Source organism: Hippocampus comes, unplaced genomic scaffold (genome assembly GCF_001891065.2).
Source record: "Hippocampus comes isolate QL1 unplaced genomic scaffold, H_comes_QL1_v1.1 scaffold4, whole genome shotgun sequence".
Taxonomy (NCBI): Eukaryota; Metazoa; Chordata; class Actinopteri; order Syngnathiformes; family Syngnathidae; genus Hippocampus; species Hippocampus comes.
Genome location: NW_017805380.1, coordinates 563,384 through 585,355, shown reverse-complemented (window position 1 = coordinate 585,355; position 21,972 = coordinate 563,384). Strand labels below are relative to the sequence as shown.

Genomic DNA, 21,972 nt, shown 5'->3' with positions numbered 1-21,972 from the left:
ACCTAGGTGACTGCAAATAATCTGTTAAAAGTACCAACCTACCTATCAAAATGTTCCAAAGCCTCCATAATCATTTTTATTGACGTGCAGGTTTGGTAATAGTGTGCCGATTGATGCAATTTAGGGGCATGAAGGCCGACGGACTTGTGCTTTGTTTTTCCCCAAATGAATTTTCAAGGGATGTGGGGGAGGCAACCCCTTTGTGTGTGTGTGTGTGTGTGTGTGTGTGTGTGTGTGTGTGTGTGTGTGTGTGTGTGTGTGTGTGTGTGTGCATGCTGTGGGACTCCCTTACCAAATAACCTTGTGGTAACGCTATAGTGGAACCTTGGAAGTCGAACACCTCAACACCTAATTTGGTAACGCATTAAAGGTCGGCACAGTGTGAATCTGTCCAAGTGTGTTTTGATTTGACTTTAGCCACAGTAGTATTGTACTACAGTAGTGATGGCAAAGAGTAAAATGTAATGGTAGTTGGGAAATGGAACTTACTGCACCACAGGAAAGGATCTGGCTGCCCAGTCCAAAATGAGCAATACAATTAATTAATTTTAATTTTATCAAACATGCTAAAGTAAACGGTATACAGCTAGAAGCATCATGGCTAGTGACTCGCACTGAAATGATCTTTGAGGCCTACTAATTAAAAAAACAAAACAAAAAAAAAACATTTCCTTCAGCATCTGTCAGGTGTCTTGAAAGGCTGAGTAGCTTTACTTTATTTTAGTTTTACTGTAGAGTGGTTAACCTCTCTTTAAATATGTGTAGCAGTTAATGTTGCATCATACTATTTACCTCAAAGAGACATATGCATTTTAAATAGTTCCCCGGTTAACTACATGATGTGACATGCTTTAGGCAAAATACCCCAAGCATCAGGAATTGTAGCATGCTTGACACACCCTAATTCATGTACGGCTGAAATCGGCCCCTTTTTACAACCTGCCTCACGTAAGTAAATGATTATACACCCCACCCTACACAATGCTGGACCAACGATGAGTACAGATTTTATGACCAAGCACCCATAAAGACAATAAAATAATTTTCATTGATCAAGGCAGCACTTCATACACTACTCTGTGCACATGCATGGACAAATCACCAAACATAAATGACTACCCACCGACACCGGTTTCAACAATTTAACCAAGCAATCAGGTATGTGCTGCTATCTGTCACAAAATTCATTGCAGCTCTGCTTACCTTTTGGCTTTAAATGACAATGGGTTTTTCGTCCATGGGGGATGTGGGTTCTTCCTGCTTGATAGCGCTTTTGTATGATAGTACTTAAAATCGTGAGCTGCTTGAAAGTGGGCCTAAATGGTCAACCGGCATACATGATCATGCATTGGGTGGAGAAGTTTGGAGGCTCCACTATATTTGCTTGTGTGTACTTGCCTAGTACACTGAGTGTGTGGAGCCTTGTAACATGTTGGATGAATGAGTGAATAACAGACCTCCAGCGCCTCTTGTCTTCTCCAAACAAAACAGAGGCCTCAAGGGTATGATGTCATGATGATGGAACCACAGTTAATTCGACCTCGGCCACTTTCGAGACACATAGCCTTCATGTCCAATGTGTTTAGAGACACCGGGAAGCAGCCTCTTGGAAATAATTGTGTTGAGAATGTTGGGTCTAAATCCTTTAGCGCACCCTTTGACCTTGATGGCACTGAAACGACATGAGTGCAGAGGTTTTGCAGGCCTGCGTGGTTAAAGCTCTGCTGTATTTGTTCATTAACTTGAGGCCGCAACAGTAGGAAACATTTGGGAAATGTTGCATAGCCTGTTGGCTCACATGTGTAGGTTTTTTTTTTTAAAGCAAAAGGACATTTTGTTACCTGTTATCTGAGCAAATGTTTTTAATGGGTTTAACTTTTTTAAGATTCTTATGTAATGTATCCAAATGAGGCTGATGACATATGGGTGAATGGCAGTGGCGTGCAAAGGAGTGGGGGGAGGGGGATAGCAACGGGGATGTGGGCCCAGACATCCACAGGCCTCATCAGATGGGGAAATGTTGCTTGGAAAGGTTTGCTTTGCACCCGTTGTACAAAAATAAAGATCCAAAGCTGCCCATACAAATTCACATTGTGCAATAAGCCACCTCATTTCCCATGAACCTTTGAGTGAACTGTGGAAGCGACTTCTGGTTTGAATCAGAACCGGCGATTTGTTTACATGCTAACTGGTTGTGGGTGTCCATTCCTATGACAGTAACAGACCGAAGTGGGCATTGTCAGTCTGGTGAGTCCGTCAGGAAGCTGCCATCAGTATTTCAGGCCGGCCCAGTCCGTCCGAATTGTCCGCGATAGCCAAATTGCGTCGAGAACAGACTTTTCTACGTCACACGCATGTGCCGCACATCTGACACGCAAACACATGGGCGAAAGATGGTCGCGGGCGTGCTGGAGTCCCACAGACCACAATGACATGTGTCCCGTGTTTTTATTTCGTCAATCACCACGCTGTGTGTGTCCGTGTGCCTGTTGTTCTGAATTGTCATATTTTTTTCTTTATTTGGCATGCTTGTCGGCTTGTGCAGTGCCTGTTGTGTGAGGTAACGTTTTTCACACCGATTGGCTGTCGCCGAAAAGGGACTGGACCCACGTGGGTCGACCTGAAATCAGACGGAATACTCACCTCTCTACATACAGTACTATAAAGAATGTGAGAATAATAGTTGCTCAAAAGAGAAAACACTTGAATCCCGCTACCTACTAATGTAGTGGGGTAGGAGGCTGACGTCATAAAGAGGGCAGCGACCACACGCTGTACAAGTCGCTACTTTCTGAACTCTCGCTTCAGACGGCGAGGCAATGAGCAATTTCAAAATCTGTGAGGCTTTTCACGACCTATAGAGAAATAAAGTCGGTCGTGTTTTCTGAAGAGTTTGTAAAACAGTCTAAATTACCCTAAAGCAGACGTTGGACCCAGCCGAACCCTAATCTTATTTTATCAACCCTCCCAGTGCATGGAAACCATTAGATGTGTGATCCAAAAAAACTAAGGAAATCCTGGTACAGTACTTAATCATCGCAACAAGATTAATGCAGATGAAAATATTGACTCATTTAACAATTTATGATGTCTGTTCTGAAAATATTATTACTGATGCACGACTGTTTTAAGAGAAAGGTAAAAGCTTTACATGTTGTCGCCTGACTAATACCGAATTGTTGTGTCTCCCATACACATAAAAATCAGCCCGGATGTTCTTGTGAGACTGTTCTCAATCTTGAAGTGACACCCGGCGAACATTCACAAAGTTAGATGTGCGTATTGTTCTGTAGGCTTTTGCTTTTTATCCACAAATTGAACGGAGCACGCGGACGTTGAGGCGGTCCTTTCAATGTAAGATTTTCAGCCTAATCACGTGTTCATCCCCAGGTAGGCGCTGGGAACTATATCGATGATGACAACATTGTCTCCTCGTCAGGGGTGCATGCTCAAATGAGTCAACAAAGCTCTTAAAGCCACAGACTCAATTTCTTCTGCCAACAATTTCTCAAGATATTTTGAAATGCCACGGGGTCTTATCGTCGTTGAGAAAAGGAAATTAAAAACATCCAAAACTCAACGCTCTGGAACAAAAAGCATTGTAACACATGACGACTTCCAGTGTTGCACAGGAAGTCGCTCCCGTAATTGTTTTTTTACATAAGAACCCTCAGGAATAAGATGGATAAAGCAAAGGAAGACTGAAGTCGTTTAACATCAAGTTCTCTAACTGCATCATTACCTCCTCTACAGCATCTTTACTGCACACTCCTTTCACTTACAGGCTTTTCATCAATATTAAGTCCCTGATTTGTATTCTGTGATAGCGACTGACATTAAAGCAGTCACTGGCAGGTGGAAGAAGAAAAAAAACATCATTTGCATGATGCTTCCACTGATTACGGTTAAGGCTCTCACTTAATTGTCTTGTTTTGCACATGGCGGGTCTCTCATGCTGACACTCTGCGGTTCTTACTCGCCTAGTGCCATCTCGCCAATTGGCATTAATTTCCTCGCCACTTGCCCTTGCTGCCCTCCTGCTGTCACCTTTATGCAGACCAATGTTTGTTATCGTCGATTATGGTTCAGGGGCATATGCTCAAGATACACCGAGACCAAATGCAGCTTTTCACTGATGTTTTTTTTTTTTAAGTTCTACCCCATCATCCTCAAAGACATTGACACTAAGAGAGGGTTATTATTCATTCATTCATTTTCCGAACCGCTTGATCCTCACTAGGGTCGCGGGGGGAGCTGGAGCCTATCCCAGCCGTCTCCGGGCAGTCGGCGGGGGACACCCTGAATTGGTTGCCAGCCAATCGCAGGGCACACAGAGACGAACAACCATCCATGCTCACACTCACACCTACGGACAATTTAGAGTGTTCAATCAGCCTACCATGCATGTTTTTGGAATGTGGGAGGAAACCGGAGTACCCGGAGAAAACCCACGCAGGCCCAGGGAGAACATGCAAACTCCACACAGGGAGGCCGGAGCTGGATTCGAACCCGGCACCTCTGCACTGTGAAGTCGACGTGCTAACCACTGGACTACCGGGCCGCCAGGGTTATTATTGTATTTTATAATTTTATAGACTTTGTTTTAGGTCCTATGACAAAAGGGAACCATTATCTCCATCAGCGGCAGTTTTAGACCAATTTTAGGGGGAGTGCTGGACTGGGGCAAGGGGTTTTGTCAGAGGGGCATTTTTATGTATGGATAAAATATGTGTTAATTATATATTTCTTTTTGGATAATACAGGATAGGACAATTTTTTCGAAGCATATAAAAATGTATGAAAAATCCAGAATATTAACGCAAAAACAAAGCGTTTGAAGCAAACAACAAAATAACCACATACTGTAATTTTTTTGTCCAGTGCAAAGAGCTTTCTGGCATTAAATTTACCATGTGGCCCGCGGGGGGCCAGTTCCCCCTTGCTGATCTAGAGCCTATCAAATCTGACTTTTTCGGATTGTTATCCATTTGTAGAGCACATATAACCCACCAACAATTCCCACTCACATTCACACCTCTGGACAATTTGCAGTTTCCATTGAACATAACATGCATGTTTTTGAAATGTGAGAGGAAGCTGGAGTACCAGGAGAAAAAACAATTGCAATTTTAAAGCATTGGCTGTTTACCACTGATGGTGAAAAACCTGGAGAATATTAGGGGGCTGGAGAATATTTTATAACAATGAAGGTCCATAAATAGATGACAGAGCAGGCATGTATGCGTTCGTGCGTTTCCCCCCCAGGCAGGCATCTCTTACACCTGGCTCTAATCCAATTGGCAGCACGGCCGTGGAGATCACTGGGAAGTGTCACGCTTGTGATGTGAAAGCACCCTAAATACATTACAGGGGACTTGAAGGGTGATGACACAAAGGCCACTCTTCCATTATGCTTGGAACACAAACACACAATGGCGCAAACATTGTTCGGGGGGGGGGGGGGTGTAATTTACCGGACTATGGCTCAAGCAAGATGAGAGGAAAGAAAAATCAGCATAAACTACCGTGTGTTTGTGTGTGTGTATCTCTCTCTCTCTCACTCTATATATATACTGTATAATGTATATTATAGTGCATTAAATATTCATATTTTACTCCCTTTCAACTGTGATTTTTTGAATTTAAATGTAGTCTTTTTCAGGGTATAATTTTCCTTGATTAAGGAAAGAGTACGGAATTTATTTTGTGTGTGTTTTTTTTAAGACAGCATATGTTAAAATTTTCCTCAACGGTTCAGCTCCTCTTTATATTGCTGTTCACATTCATGGAGCCTGGGTGAAAACAAAATTCTACATTTTGTCATGTCATGACATTTGAAACATTAGTTCCGATATCTTACGCTGTCCCTGTGAACCCGTAAGTAGCTACCACAAAAATAATCCTAAATATGAAACTCAATGTTTTTTTCTTCATTTTGTCACATTTAGTTTCTCCCTTTACTGTTTAAGTGTTGACGTCTATACACATATCACACCGAGGGTGTGGCTTGTCCTGCATAGGTCCACTGGCCTAGATTATTACCTTCTCATATTTAATACAACATGAGACCACATGATCAAGTGGGGCACAGAATCAGAGGGATTCCTACTCCATAACAACAGAATTCATTTGAACACACGCCCCACCTAATTATACAGAAAGATGCATTATCGTTGAAAAAGCTTCAGCACTGAATTACATTACATATACATTTCTTTTTAGGACATACTTATTTTTTTCTACAGAGCCAACAGTTTTTCTTATCACTAAAATTCAGTAAGCTACAGTAAGTTCACACAGGCAAAGATCCATGAAGAAAAAAACATCTTGCAATTCAGTGTGAATAGCAACTGAGCTGCCGGCTTCCCTCTCATGTGTCAAGGCGGGCCCTTCCACATCAATTGATGGCTTTTGGGTCTAGAGGGGGGATCAGAGCAGGGGGAGGCTTGGTTCAGGGGGAACTGGCTCTTCCATTGACAGCTGAAATTCCAAGCGAGCCTCAGACAGCGTCACTGGTGTGGAAGTTCCACGTGAGCCTCAAAAGAGGACAAACGTCTATATCTGTCCATGTTTTGTTTGTTTTATCAACCTAGCAAGGTAGCTACCTTCATCATAATAATTATACTGTATAGTACTCCCTGCTTGAAATACATTTTTACTTCGTTATATTAAATGTGAAATTGTGTTTTAGACAAGCAAAATTCAGTTTCATTAAACAAGCAAGATAGCCACTTGCTAGCATTTGTATCAATTATTGATATTATCCATGGCTATAATTTGACTATAAAGTGTCTACTTTTTTGTTTTATTAGATGCGAATGTAGCAGTCGGTGCACTTGACATCCAACTGGGTGATTGGGCCTAGGTGTGGCCATATAGCACATTGCCACTTTTACACTAGCATTAGCATCAAAGATTAAAATCACGATTTATTCTCATGATATTCGTGATTATACTACATGGTATAATCTACTTATCACATTTGAGACATGATGTACGCATTTAACAAGTTACCCGCTCGCATTAGAATCTATTATTGACATGATCGACGAGGACTAGAGTAATTCTACTACTATATGCTAGCTCATTTCTACGAGATTCTTTTTTGTTTTACTGTGTAACATTTGAAGATATGAAATTGTTATGGCGGCAAAATTATCGTCATCTACCTATAGCTACCTTGTTGTCGTTAGCCTATGTATCTGTTATTTCTTTAGGAGACAACAAATAAGTATTTGGAAAGCGAACTGGAAGCGTTGACGTAAAAATGCAACGACAGTTCGTAGTTGCGCGAGTGTGTGCGCAGCGCTTTAAGAGGCGGATGTATTTCGGCGAGGGTGGCCTCCGGCTGGAGTTGGCAGCTCGTTTTAGGAAGGAGGTTGGACTTCTATTGGGCGGATGGGGGCGCCTCACTGCCATGTGAGGCTCACCGATCCCCGTGGACGTGGTCGAGTGTATGTGGACTCGTAGTTGTGCGTGGGTTTTCCCGAAAGGAATAGAAGAAGCAGAAGCAGTCTCTCCTGCATGGAAACAAGCGAGTGGAAGTTAAAGGGGACTCATGCTTGAACCAAGCGAAGGAGACTTGAAGTGAATTGCGTGTATGTAAATGAGCAAGGGGGGGGGGGGGGGGGGGGTGTAATTTACCGGACTATGGCTCAAGCAAGATGAGAGGAAAGAAAAATCAGCATAAACTACCGTGTGTTTGTGTGTGTGTATCTCTCTCTCTCTCACTCTATATATATACTGTATAATGTATATTATAGTGCATTAAATATTCATATTTTACTCCCTTTCAACTGTGATTTTTTGAATTTAAATGTAGTCTTTTTCAGGGTATAATTTTCCTTGATTAAGGAAAGAGTACGGAATTTATTTTGTGTGTGTTTTTTTTAAGACAGCATATGTTAAAATTTTCCTCAACGGTTCAGCTCCTCTTTATATTGCTGTTCACATTCATGGAGCCTGGGTGAAAACAAAATTCTACATTTTGTCATGTCATGACATTTGAAACATTAGTTCCGATATCTTACGCTGTCCCTGTGAACCCGTAAGTAGCTACCACAAAAATAATCCTAAATATGAAACTCAATGTTTTTTTCTTCATTTTGTCACATTTAGTTTCTCCCTTTACTGTTTAAGTGTTGACGTCTATACACATATCACACCGAGGGTGTGGCTTGTCCTGCATAGGTCCACTGGCCTAGATTATTACCTTCTCATATTTAATACAACATGAGACCACATGATCAAGTGGGGCACAGAATCAGAGGGATTCCTACTCCATAACAACAGAATTCATTTGAACACACGCCCCACCTAATTATACAGAAAGATGCATTATCGTTGAAAAAGCTTCAGCACTGAATTACATTACATATACATTTCTTTTTAGGACATACTTATTTTTTTCTACAGAGCCAACAGTTTTTCTTATCACTAAAATTCAGTAAGCTACAGTAAGTTCACACAGGCAAAGATCCATGAAGAAAAAAACATCTTGCAATTCAGTGTGAATAGCAACTGAGCTGCCGGCTTCCCTCTCATGTGTCAAGGCGGGCCCTTCCACATCAATTGATGGCTTTTGGGTCTAGAGGGGGGATCAGAGCAGGGGGAGGCTTGGTTCAGGGGGAACTGGCTCTTCCATTGACAGCTGAAATTCCAAGCGAGCCTCAGACAGCGTCACTGGTGTGGAAGTTCCACGTGAGCCTCAAAAGAGGACAAACGTCTATATCTGTCCATGTTTTGTTTGTTTTATCAACCTAGCAAGGTAGCTACCTTCATCATAATAATTATACTGTATAGTACTCCCTGCTTGAAATACATTTTTACTTCGTTATATTAAATGTGAAATTGTGTTTTAGACAAGCAAAATTCAGTTTCATTAAACAAGCAAGATAGCCACTTGCTAGCATTTGTATCAATTATTGATATTATCCATGGCTATAATTTGACTATAAAGTGTCTACTTTTTTGTTTTATTAGATGCGAATGTAGCAGTCGGTGCACTTGACATCCAACTGGGTGATTGGGCCTAGGTGTGGCCATATAGCACATTGCCACTTTTACACTAGCATTAGCATCAAAGATTAAAATCACGATTTATTCTCATGATATTCGTGATTATACTACATGGTATAATCTACTTATCACATTTGAGACATGATGTACGCATTTAACAAGTTACCCGCTCGCATTAGAATCTATTATTGACATGATCGACGAGGACTAGAGTAATTCTACTACTATATGCTAGCTCATTTCTACGAGATTCTTTTTTGTTTTACTGTGTAACATTTGAAGATATGAAATTGTTATGGCGGCAAAATTATCGTCATCTACCTATAGCTACCTTGTTGTCGTTAGCCTATGTATCTGTTATTTCTTTAGGAGACAACAAATAAGTATTTGGAAAGCGAACTGGAAGCGTTGACGTAAAAATGCAACGACAGTTCGTAGTTGCGCGAGTGTGTGCGCAGCGCTTTAAGAGGCGGATGTATTTCGGCGAGGGTGGCCTCCGGCTGGAGTTGGCAGCTCGTTTTAGGAAGGAGGTTGGACTTCTATTGGGCGGATGGGGGCGCCTCACTGCCATGTGAGGCTCACCGATCCCCGTGGACGTGGTCGAGTGTATGTGGACTCGTAGTTGTGCGTGGGTTTTCCCGAAAGGAATAGAAGAAGCAGAAGCAGTCTCTCCTGCATGGAAACAAGCGAATGGAAGTTAAAGGGGACTCATGCTTGAACCAAGCGAAGGAGACTTGAAGTGAATTGCGTGTATGTAAATGAGCAAGTTGTCCTGTCGTGGAAAAAAAAAAGTCCATCTAGCCCTTGCAGGATTCCAGCGTGACGCTTCGTGCAAAGTAAGCACTTTGTTGTTGTTTTAATAGCGTGTTTTGCGTGTGTTTTTGTCACGGTGTTTGCCACTTTCTTTTCGTAGTTTTGGCTGTGTGGGTTAACTTTGCCGAACCTAAAGAAAGTAGGCTGCAACAGTCATTCACGCACACAATCCCCATTTAGAACTTGAATTTTGCACGATTAGCGTACAAAATGGTTTTAACTATTTGCGTAACTGTGTAGCTTGATCGTAACTATAAAAAAATCGAATATTAGTCGAAGATGTGATTGAATTTATTTGAAACAATGAGGTAATATTGCATGGGCTTTCATGCTGTTTTGGTTGAGATGCAAAGCAACATGTGGTTCTCTTTTATTTTGTCCTCTGGCCTCAACAAAGCCGACTTCTATTTGTGGACTTTGAGTTGTCCCAACTGAGGATCGGGGGGCAAAATGGGTCACTGGTCAGTTTTGATTGGGTCCAGGAATGTGCATTGTCAAGTAGCCGCACTAATTAACTTCAGTTTTTTTTTAATGGTGATGGTGATGATGTTACGATAAAAAATATGAGACATGAAGATGATTGCAATGCGGGGTCCAATACATTTAAAAAGTGTATCCCTTTAACTCTACATCATTATACTTTGGAATTGTGACATAAAGTTATTCTATCTTTACAGACGGGCTGCATATTCACTCACGCTCACACTCACCATATTAAAACTTGAGTTTTGCATTTCGGGTAGAGCACAGAATGCATTAATTATTAAGCTTACCTGGGTAGATTGATTATAACAAGAAAAAAATACAATAACAATGGAAGATGTGATTCAATTTATGGAGGAAATGTCGTAGCGTTATACATTGCATGTGTTAGGATGGAAGGCAACGTGTGTTTCCCTTTCATTGTTGAAGCTGACTTCTGATATTGGACTCCAGAGTTGTTCAAACCAAGGGTCAGGGGTCTCTGGAGGTAAATCATTAAGCAGGCACGTGGTTGATATGTTCTCAGTGAATGAATGTATTTTAGCTTCCTAACTGTTCATTTAAGTATAGTAGGTTATATGTTGATGTTATGGCAACACATGATGCATATTTGGGTCCATTAATCGTGATGATAATGTTAAAATGAGGATGGGGCCCCAAAATAGTAAAAAAATGGACAATTTTTATTTTCTCAAGTAGGCACACAGTTAATTCATGTTCGGAATGAGTGAATGCATTCAGTTTTTTTATGCACAGTTAATGTTCATGTTATGTCAATACCATACCTATTTTTCTAAATTTGCATCCTGGAGTGCTGTTTTGGTGGGGCCAAGTCATTATGATTCTCAATATTTTTCAGATTCATGAAAACTTTTAATGTCAGACAACGTGGAAAAATATTATTTTAACATGGCCAAATGTCTCATTGAACTCAGTGAAAATTTAACAATGCCATAAAGTGGCTTTATGTGTGTGATTCTAGTTCAAGCTAGCTTTTATATCGCTTTCTAGACAGCCTTTTTGAATATTACTAGTCGTATTATCTTCCTCTATTATCTTCCTCTATTATCTACAATTGATTGTTGTCACTTCTTCCTTTGTATTTGTCCATTATTTAGAATAGGTGAGAAATGAAGCTGTCCACAAATAAATTCTGTTTCCTTTAGCTACTGAGTTAGCTGGCTGCCAAGCTAACATAATTGTTGATTACCGTATTATCGTTCTTTGTTGTTCCTTATAATGATTAATCGTGTCATTGTGCTGGCTGCTGGTCTTGAAATAAGGCGTGGATTGCAAGGGAAGTCTAATAATAGTATTATTATTCTTACTTTAGTTTCTTTTCAAGTGTATGCTTGGTTGAATGGTGTTTTGGAATTATTTAAAGTAAAAGAAAAATATAGTGTATAGAGAAAAGTATTTCCACTTTTCTCAAGCTTCTCTCAGCTTTGTTTGTTTAAAAAGTTTTTGTAAAAATGGGGGTTTGTAGGTTTTTTTTTTTTTTTTCAAAATGTTTTCGTTACAATGGGGGCATGTAGTGGTTTGTACGTTTGCTCAACAGTTCTGAGGTTGGGTGTTTGAATCCCTGCTTTCCTGTGTTGAGTTTGCATGTTCTCAAGAGAAAGACCAATGTTTTTTTTTTTCTAGGGTGGATACAGAGTATTAGCCGCCAAGGAGACTGATAACTGATATTTGGAGCCGATATTAATTTGCAGTAAAGGGGAAAAATATTGCTGTCACAATTTTGGATCGTAGCAACTTAAACATTTAACTGTGTTTTTTTTTTTTAATCCTTGACAATAGCCCTCTTTGTTTTAAAATTCAAACAAAAACATCAGGGAGCTCCCAAACACAGTTGGATGTTGACAGCCTGACACAGTTGCCGTTCCTCCTGATCACTTTTTAACAAACCAGGCTCATTCAAGTGTGTTGTTTTCGCTGGCAAAATCGCTACTGTGCTTCTGACATCCCTTTGTCTTCTAGACCAAAATCTGTGCCTATGGGGAGAGATTTGTCTAAATTCTCACCAGTGTTTTTAGAAAGAAAAACAGTGTGCTTGTATGCCCAGTTTAAATTTAATGGGACAAAAATGTGTTGTTCTTTTTTTTCAATGTTCATTATTTTATATATATATATATTTGAATAATGTGCAAAAAATGATGTTCTATCACATCAACGTAATTTTTTTAATGTGATTGTGGGTGAAGTAATCGCTAATTATGTTACCTAGGGCGCGCCTCCCCTGCAAGAGGCTGCCATGTTTGGCCGCCATCTTTCTGCTCCGAATACATGAAGGAGATAAACTGAGCCAAGGTAATTCCTCCAAATTATAACTGCAGCATGTGTAACAACTTCCATGCACTTCCTCCGTCACTTGAGGTAATACTAGAAGTCATTTGGGATTGCATTTTGCTTGCTCCGCTGCTTAAGAAAGGTGGTAGGCTCGCGAAGTTTGGTCTGTCTGAGGCACTTTGAGCTTTGGTAGTTGTATTCTATTAGTTTACCACTAGATGACAGTGAATTCTATACACTTTAAGTATCAAATGTTGAATATCTTAAAATGTAAACCAAATAGGTGTTCATTATTAAGTGGAAATGTTTTTTTTAATCTTCAGTACTAATAATATCCAAGAAAAAAAATATCTGAATCCCCAATTATTCTATAGAATTGCCAGTAGAATATCCGAATACCAAAATATTCGATAGCTTCAGTCCTAATGATAAGCAAAGCATGATAGAAAAGGGACGGACAGATATTACAGTGGGTTCAAGTGTCCACCAGGTAGGAGACGTGAGTGGAGGCTTGTTGTTGTTCTTGTCACATGACAAAAGAGCGACTTTGTTTCCTGTGGCTGCCCTTTGCCAACAACAATTAGGAGGGAAATGAGAAGATGAAGACACGAACAAGTTGTTCCAGGTTATTTTGTCCTTTTAGTGATTGATTTGTCTCAATCGTTAGATGTAAAATAGTGAGCATTACCGGTTCAGAACATCTAGAACATCGACTGGAACATTTCATGTTTGGAGAGCACAGCCATAGTTTATAATGATCATCAATCCCACCTCCACGAGTACAATATGTTTGTATAGGACTGATGTCTTGAAGTCATTTTTTTTCCTGATGCCCAAATTGGCTGCCACTTTGTCTGTCGAAGTGATCATGGAAATACACATGAACAAAAAAAAAATACAATTTGGCCAAGACTCATCAGTCTGGCCAAATTGTAAACTGCATTAAAATAACAAACAAAAATTTTGTCCTCTTTAATCTCATTGTAAAACAAAGATAGCACTCACTAAAACATGAACCATGCCAAGGTTAAACCAATACATAGATATATACATATAATTACTGTGACAGTTTCATATTACAGTCTACTCAAAATATCTACACTTTGTTACATTAGGCTTGAATATTTGGCATTCACATGAAACTAAACTGCTCAATTCAAATCCAGATGGATCAGACATGACATTTTAAAACTCCTTAAGGATAACTCTCTGAAATGGCAGATTCTCCCGGTTACTTGGAAAGGGGCGGGGCGGGAGGGGGGGAGGGGTGGGGGTGGGGGGTGGCTGGAGGAATTATCATTATCATTTTTAATTGTATTTATCAGTTGCTGGTTCGAAATTGAACTTGTTGCAAGTCTGCGCTCGCCAAGTTGACTTTTCACTTCGGAAGAGTGCACACTTGCTCTTGCCCTGTTCCTGCTCTGGTACGCACACTTGATTTTGCGCACAGACACCCACTCCAGGGTGCTCCGCAGATGTGTGTGCTGATCTCCTTCCAGCCGTGGCTGCTCTCATGCCAGCGTGCTGACTCTGAGTTTTCCACTCTCTCTTTTTCGAAACGGGAAGAAACATCGGAGCCGTCCCGTATCCGAATGCGAGCAGGTTAAAAAACATCTTCCTGTGTTCACATCCGTATAAAACACACATGTACATGCTATCTGCGCAGGTTGAGTGTGTGTCTGAAGGCGGTGGGGGGGGGGCTTGGAACAAGGCAGAGCTGCTGGCTGCTTCCCTTCCAGGCTCCTCCTACTACTCCTAAAGCTTCCCTGCTGCAACATGCAGGCTCATGTTCACTGTCTGTGGCGTCTGTATGCGATTTAGGTGGCTCACATATCCATGCAGACATCCCAATAAGTTAGTTAAGCAATCGGAGGTTTGACTATTTTTGTTCTGTACCACATGATGATCTTCATCCTCATGGATCGACATCTGCATCAAGACATTTTGTTTGTTTTCCGCAACAGTTTGGGGAAGGGCCTTTTCTCTCAAGTCCAAATAGAAGCAGTTGAATTAAGTTCAACGCTTGCCAAATGTCGGAAACTATGTACGTAATGCAAGCCGAATTAGCAAGTAGTAAGTTAAAAATACCCAAAACAAAACAAAACATCATCTCATTATCAACTACAGGCCTGGCATCCAGGCCTGTGTGAACAGGGATTGTTTTGACTTCTTTGCTTTTGTTGTTGTTGTTCAGGTCATGTCAAGTCGGGTTTATTTCTGTACACCTTAATCAGAGGAGTCTCAAACATGCTTTACAGGCCCACAGTTGTTAAAAACTCGGAGAAAACCCATTTGGAAGAAAACAGGAAGAACCTCGAGAAGGGTTCACCGATGGAGAATCACCCATCCAGGACGACCCGATAACAATCAATGCTGAGTGGGCAACGTTTATCACGTGATGTGGCGCTGTGGAATATTAGAGAGTTCATTAAATGAAATGAAGTACTACCGGTAAATGCCACCTAGCCCCCTCTTTGAGCAGGATTAGAGTGGGGAGGAGAATGAGCACTAAAACAGGCCAAAACCTACATGTCAGGGGTTAATGCAGGGCAACAGGCATGATTGCACAAGGCTCAAAATATTCATTTTATGCAGAGCAGTTTTGCTAATCAATGACTTCATTTTGAAGAGCAACTATCAGATGTTGAGGAGCAATTTTTTGGGGGGAGGCTCATTGCAGGCACGGAACTGAATGCTCCAGAACCAACTGACGTCTTATTAGCTTTAAATGTAATGGGCAGCGGGGTACACGTGTCCAGATTTTTAATATCTCAACCCAGTTTTGTAACATGAAAGACCAGACAGAGATGCCAGAAGGTAGGCTAACGGTTAGCTTGTCTGATACAGTAAATATACATCACAGTTGCAAATTCTTGTCCTGATGGTGAATGACTTGGGTGACACTTATATATTTGTATCCACCAATAGCACGAGCTTCAAGGTGATCCGAATTGGCTGACGTTCGGTTACAATCGTGGAGTCTGTAGTTCATCATAAATGTCGAATAAGGTTATCATCTCTGATCTTTGGCCCCGACTGTTTTCGAGCAGATTGGGAAGAGGGGGAGAAAAAAAAAATCACTCTCGACACAACTCCCACCACAAGAAAATCGCTCCGGATTACTCTTTTAAAAACATCGAACAATCGGCATTTGCTGACTTTGAATAAAACGGCGAAGAATGCTCACATTCGACCCAGTTGTCAGTAAATGTGTACTCAATGTTAATGTTCCTCCCTCGTTTGAGTCTGTGCCAACATGCAATTGATTTTTCTTGAAAATAGAGGGCTGTTTTCTCATTCATCTTTGGTAAGGGTGTGTTTATTAGGAAATTGTAATTGACAACGGCGAGAGTTGTCGCACTGCTTTCATCTGATCAGAACCTGGCCCAGTCATGTGCATGCACGTTACTCATTAGTCGTGTAATTATGTTAACGAACGGTGGCGTACAGTCGAAAGCCTTCCCTGTAATTATTTGTACAATGAGATGGTTTCTTTCTTCATTCTGATGCTTCTCTCAATTGACTTTAAAGATTTGCCGTTTTCCAACAAGTGCATCAGATTATTTGTCAAGATATTTAAAATAATCCACCAGCCTGCAGACTTTACTGGCACATGATTAAACTTCTTCACACATTAGCGACACCTTCTCAGACAGTGTTCAGCTGGAGGCTTGACTGTTTATCACCTCACAGTGTGCATGCACAGCAAAATACGACTTGCGCAGTCATGAATGCTGACAAAATGACAACATGGTCTCCCATCGCTTTCCTTTCTTTGTGATACAAAACGGTATGCAAATGTTTTAGGGCCGAACAATTTCTTTCTTTTTTTCTTTCTTTCTTTTTTTTTTTTTTTTTTTAAATCAAAATTGCGATTCCAGGCAAAGCTTAAAATAAGCATCGTTATCACGAAAGGAGCTCAAGGAGAATTTTGTGATCTACATGATAGGTCTCAAAATCACATTTTTGGTTTTTAAAATATCAATATAGCTCTGATAAGGGGCCATATTTATTTGGTCAATACATTTTTTTTTGTCAAAGAAAAAGGAGAAATATATTGACATGAAAGTGCAAATTAGCATGAAAAGAAGCAGAAAGAAGAATAAATCAGATTCTTTCTGCCCGGTGGCATGCAAAGCACAGTGGATGCCCGGTGCGAGGGGCTGATTTTTGTATTTTTTTTTTTTAATGCCACTAAAAAAAAAAAAAAATTATAAATACAGTGAACTCTCGTTTATCGCGGGGGGTAACATTCGTAGTGTCTTTCTCTGCTCAAGGCTGTAGTGCAGGTGTCTTTTTTCGCGAGAAGAACATAGTTATCGGTATCACCAATGGCACTGGCAAAGAATGAGAATCTGGAGCGCCGGTAGACATTTTAAACATTTTAAATCGCTACATGTACGTGCGATAGTTTCTGCTCTTAACACACTGTAAAAGTGCGTTGCATGCGTTACATCGGCTTCTCCAAGCACTCCTACATGCGCAGTGGAGTTGTTGCTGAATATCATGCAGACATTGATCAGGTGGGACTCTGGACGGCCAAAATTGTGGGAACCTCTGGGGAAAAATCAAGAGTCATCTGGATGCGTGCAATAGTGACAGGCGTGATTTGTCATTGTTGAGTATGCCACGTAACCTTAGGGAAAGAAACGAAAACATTTGAAAGATACTTTCGGTGTCAGTTACAAGAAAAACAAGGTGCAGTCAAATATGAATCCAACCTTGGGCCAACTGAGTACTGTCTTCCAGGGCCCTTTTTGCGTGTGTGACTGCGTGCACTTTTCCAACACGCAAATGATGTGACTTCTTCCCCTCATAACCTTCAGTCTATCTTTTCACTATTGCTCCATCTTACATTCAACTGGTAGCCTCCCCCTTTCATGTCAGCTGGTCTTGTGTAAACACATATGATTAATTAGGCTGTGTGTGTGGTGTGTGGTGTGTGTGTGTGTGTGTGTGTGTGTGTGTGTGTGTGCGTGTGTGCGTGTGTGTGTGTGTGTGTGTGTGTGTGTGTGTGTGTGTGTGGTAGTGTTAGTATAAAGTTGACTGTAAAGTCCTTCTGTTTACAGAAGGACCCCATGAGACCCATGCAAAGCCTCCCTCTTCTCTGATTGGCTCTGGCAGACTTTTTTTGGGGGGGAGTTGGGATTTGTCGCTGGCTGAGATCTACATGCAAAAACACAACTCTGCCAGTTTGTGTGCAAGCAGCAGTTATTACTCGAGCGTCATATTTTTGTTTCCGAAAAATGACTGCAGTGATTGGGATTTTATTTGGACTGATAAATAAAATCATTTGATGGTAATGTTTTGTTGAAGAGTTGCTGAATGTGTAATTTACTAACTTCAGCGTGAGGTAGAGGAACTACCATATAATGTTGTACAGGTTTATTAACTTAACTAATGAGGGTCATATACAGAATCATATTGGAAAAGGAGACTGGTTTTAATTAAATTTTTTTTTTAAATCCACATTTTTTTTTTTTATCCAGGGTCTAGATTATTTGCATCTCCTGTGGCCAAACACTCTTCGTATTCTTCTGTGTGAGTAGAACAGGCAAAGGTGTGAAGAAACTTTCTACCTGGCTTCAGTGACTGCTTAAGAGTTCAATCTAATGCTTAATCGCCGGCAACAGCTATGATATAAGCGACATGTCATTTTATAATGTCTCATTTCAAAATGGCAGCCACGTTTATCGATAGCTATGCTATACCTATCAATATCTCTGCGCAGACAGTCGCCTGAGTTGAAAATACAACTGCACATTTGTACGTGCTATCAAAACAATTATATTTAATATCATATTAGGTCCACGCCCACTGCATTTATTTATGACGGTATTGAAAGTGACCCCATTGCTATTTTTAGACACCGCGCTCCACCTCCCCACACCCCCCCCCCCCCCCCCAACCCTAGTCTTATGTTTCCCTTCATCTGGCGCTTAGCGTGGGTCTTAAACATCCATCCATCCATCCATCCATTTTCCGATCCGCTTTATCCTCACAAGGGTCACGGGGGGTGCTGGAGCCTATCCCAGTCGTCTTCGGGCAGTTGGCGGGGGACACCCTGAACCGGTTGTCAGCCAATCGCAGCGGACACACAGACGAACAACCATCCACACACACACTCACACGTAAGGGACAATTTTGAGTGTTCAATGTGAATGTGGAATGTGGGAGGAAACCGAAGGACCACTGGGCCGCTCCGGGTTCTTAAACATAGGTGGTCAAAACATGCCTAATTCAAATTAAACCGCATGAATAAAAAAAAATCACCAGAGGGTGCCGGAATTGCAAAAATGGAAAATAATCTAGCCTTTTTGGTTGTGCTGCTTTTAATATCGTGACATGATGACGATATCGCCGTTGTAATGGGAATAGAGACCGTTATCGTTACATCACTAGCATTAGCATACATTATAGTGACCTGGGGTTGTTATTTACTACACGGTCCACGACAAGGATTAGGAGTAAGGGGTCAGTTTAGGGTGACAATATGTAGTGATTGGGGCGAAATCGGCCAATGAAAGTTTAACCCAATGCACTTAGCTAGCGTTTCCCAACCTTTACTGAGCCAAGGCAGATATTTTCGATTGGAGCCACCATCGCCCCTGCAGACTAAATTTAGGTGCTTGCGGAGGTGAGCTGCAGCTCTGGGGATCCACGTGAGGGTACACCCCGCCAGAGACACACACACACACACACACACACACACACACACACACACACACACACACACACACACACACACACAGCTTTGACAACTATTTCAATGGCCACCCATAGAAGAATTATTTATTTTTCTGGGGCCATCAAATCATTTGAAGGGGCATTTGTCTTGGACGCATGGGCATTCGACAGTGGATGTACATCAGCGAGTAAAATCTTCTTTGTATAACTGAAAGCCATTCTAGTTGGTTGGGTTTTTTTTTTTCTGTACATATATGCATCAGTTGACATCTTTCTTTTGTTCATCCGCTTAATAAAAGTGACAGTGAGACTGATGAAAGCTTAATGAGCTGAGGGATAAAAGGATCTGCTGACTAATTTGGAAAATAATTGTTCTTAAATGGAGCTTCTCTGTCAGGGCAGATGAGTGAATGGCTGGATAGCTTTCTGGCTTGAATTCTTGCATTGTATGACTTGGCCTTGTGTGGCCTCTGGAATCTTTCCATACTCCACCCCTCACACATACACACACACATTCAATGATTTATTGCTTTGTTTCTTTCATGCTTTACTGACACATTTCTTGTTTTAAAAGATTTATTAATGTCAAATGAATTGCATTTTTACGTTTCATTTTTGGGCATCATATTTGCTCTCACCGTCTGCACACAATCTGCTGTGCTGAGCCAGTGTAAATTTTCAATTTTGCTCATGCTTAGTTTAGAGAAAACATTTTTTTGGGCTCCATGTTTGGAAGATGTGTCTCTGTCAATCACATTATAACACGATGTATATGGTGCTATATTTTTGCCCGCAAACAGTGTCTCCTCTGCGGTGATAATTAAAGCATGTTGTATTTGATGTACTGTGAGAATTAATAGCTGTTTAAGAGAGTGTGCCTCTTGGATGTGTTTTTTTTTTACCTCCCCAGAAACAAGTTGCGGGGACACAGCTGTAAATAGCCGTGGGTGTGGGCAGAGTTTGGCCTATATTTGGATTTGACTGATTGAACTCGCACTCTGTAAGCAGACGCTTATTTACTTGGACCTGGCGCTCCCTGTCTATATTGATGATTGATGCTATACAATTACTTTTAAAGGTGTTATTTTTTCATGAATTGAGGTCCAAAGTGACCAGTCCTCTCCCAGAGAATGGGCACAACAAGGACTAAATGTTTAAATGGAATATAAGAAGTGTGAAAGCCTTTAACAGTCATGTGATGGGGGATTCTCGGTCCAAACAGTAGCGAAGTGATTAGTAATGCCGCACAAGAAACACACTATTAAAAATTTGAGATTCACAAATGTCCATATAACATATACATATTGACAACATCGGGCAGTGAAGTTGAGCTTTTGCAGTGTTTGCGGCAATTAAATTGGAATAAATATGTACGCTAGACCCGAATGGAGAACCATAATTTCCAGACTACAAAATGCACCTGATTAAAAGCCGCAAAAGAAAATGCCATAAAACCAAATTTGTACATACACTGGGCGCTTCATATAAACATACAAAATTGCATATTTGCAAAGAAAGAGGTCACACAGAGGGATTTTTTTTCCCCCTCAAACAATGCCGAGCACAGCTCGTTACACTTTGGTGTTCCAAAAACTTTCTCAGTCACACAAGGCCAATTCGCGACGAGCTTCATCAGACAGCAGTGCACATAAGTCCGTGGCAATGCAGCTTTTGGAAAGCCATTTGTTCCGTTTTTGGGAGACACAGGGGATGTTGCTCCATAGTCAGAAATGCTGTCTTCTGTGGCCAGTCGTGAGCGCCCATCATCAGTTTCCTGCGATGGTGGGAGTCGATCGCCAAACCAATAACAGAGAGAGGGGGCTCGCATTGCAGAGATGGATGCATTTATGGCACTTATTCCCCCCCCCCTCTCTCTCTCTCTCTCTGTCTCTCTCTGTCTCTCTCTCTCTCTCTTTATCTCTTTCTCTATCTATCTATATATCTATATCTATCTATAGCTTCTACTGTATATATAAATTATTATTTTTAAAATGTCATATCCACAAAAAAATGCAGTTTTAGTTGCAGCAGCAAAGTTTGAAAAGTTTCTGAGATGAAAATGGGCAGGAGGGAAGGGAGGAAGGCAGAACCCCCCCCCCCCCCCACACGGACATGCGATCTTGGTAATTATAATCACTGTGTTACCCGTTCACTCTTCTCTCTGTCATTCTTCCCCAGCATCATGGCAGCGGGGCACCCCCCCCCCCCCCCCCCACACGGACATGCGATCTTGGTAATTATAATCACTGTGTTACCCGTTCACTCTTCTCTCTGTCATTCTTCCCCAGCATCATGGCAGCAGCGTCCTCACCCTCCTTCGGCCTCCTGCTCTTTCTCCTCACGTCCTGGCTTTCGTCTCCGGGCTCGGCCTTTGTCAGCGACTGGCACCACATCACGCCATCAGGTAGGAGGGACGCGCCGCTTTCTGGTAGTCTGTAACTCAAATTCGCAGAAGTCAGGTCAAGGCTACACGATTCAGCTTATGTTCCTGGCGGCATTATAGGAGAGGCCAAGTTATTCAGTTTCATCTGGATCCAAGCGAGTGAAATGTAACAAGATCACAAATAACCATGATAAATTTTCACTTATTTTTACCTGTATTTCGTTCACTTTTTTTTTTTTTTTTGTAATTCATTTCACATTTTCGATAATGTCACCAGTATGTAAACATTTGAATGGTTT

The 21,972-nt window shown here is 41.2% G+C and overlaps 1 protein-coding gene across 1 annotated transcript in view; it reads left to right on the top strand.

The window, feature by feature from the left end:
- The first annotated feature begins 9,528 nt into the window (after positions 1 to 9,528).
- Positions 9,529 to 21,972, top strand: part of ghra (growth hormone receptor a) — a 36,114-nt gene continuing 23,670 nt past the window's right edge. The window contains exons 1-2 of the mRNA XM_019872716.1: positions 9,529 to 9,854; positions 21,579 to 21,694. Of these exons, the coding sequence (XP_019728275.1) occupies positions 21,583 to 21,694 (112 nt within the window). The 5' untranslated portion in view covers positions 9,529 to 9,854; positions 21,579 to 21,582. The remainder of the gene's footprint in view (positions 9,855 to 21,578; positions 21,695 to 21,972) is intronic.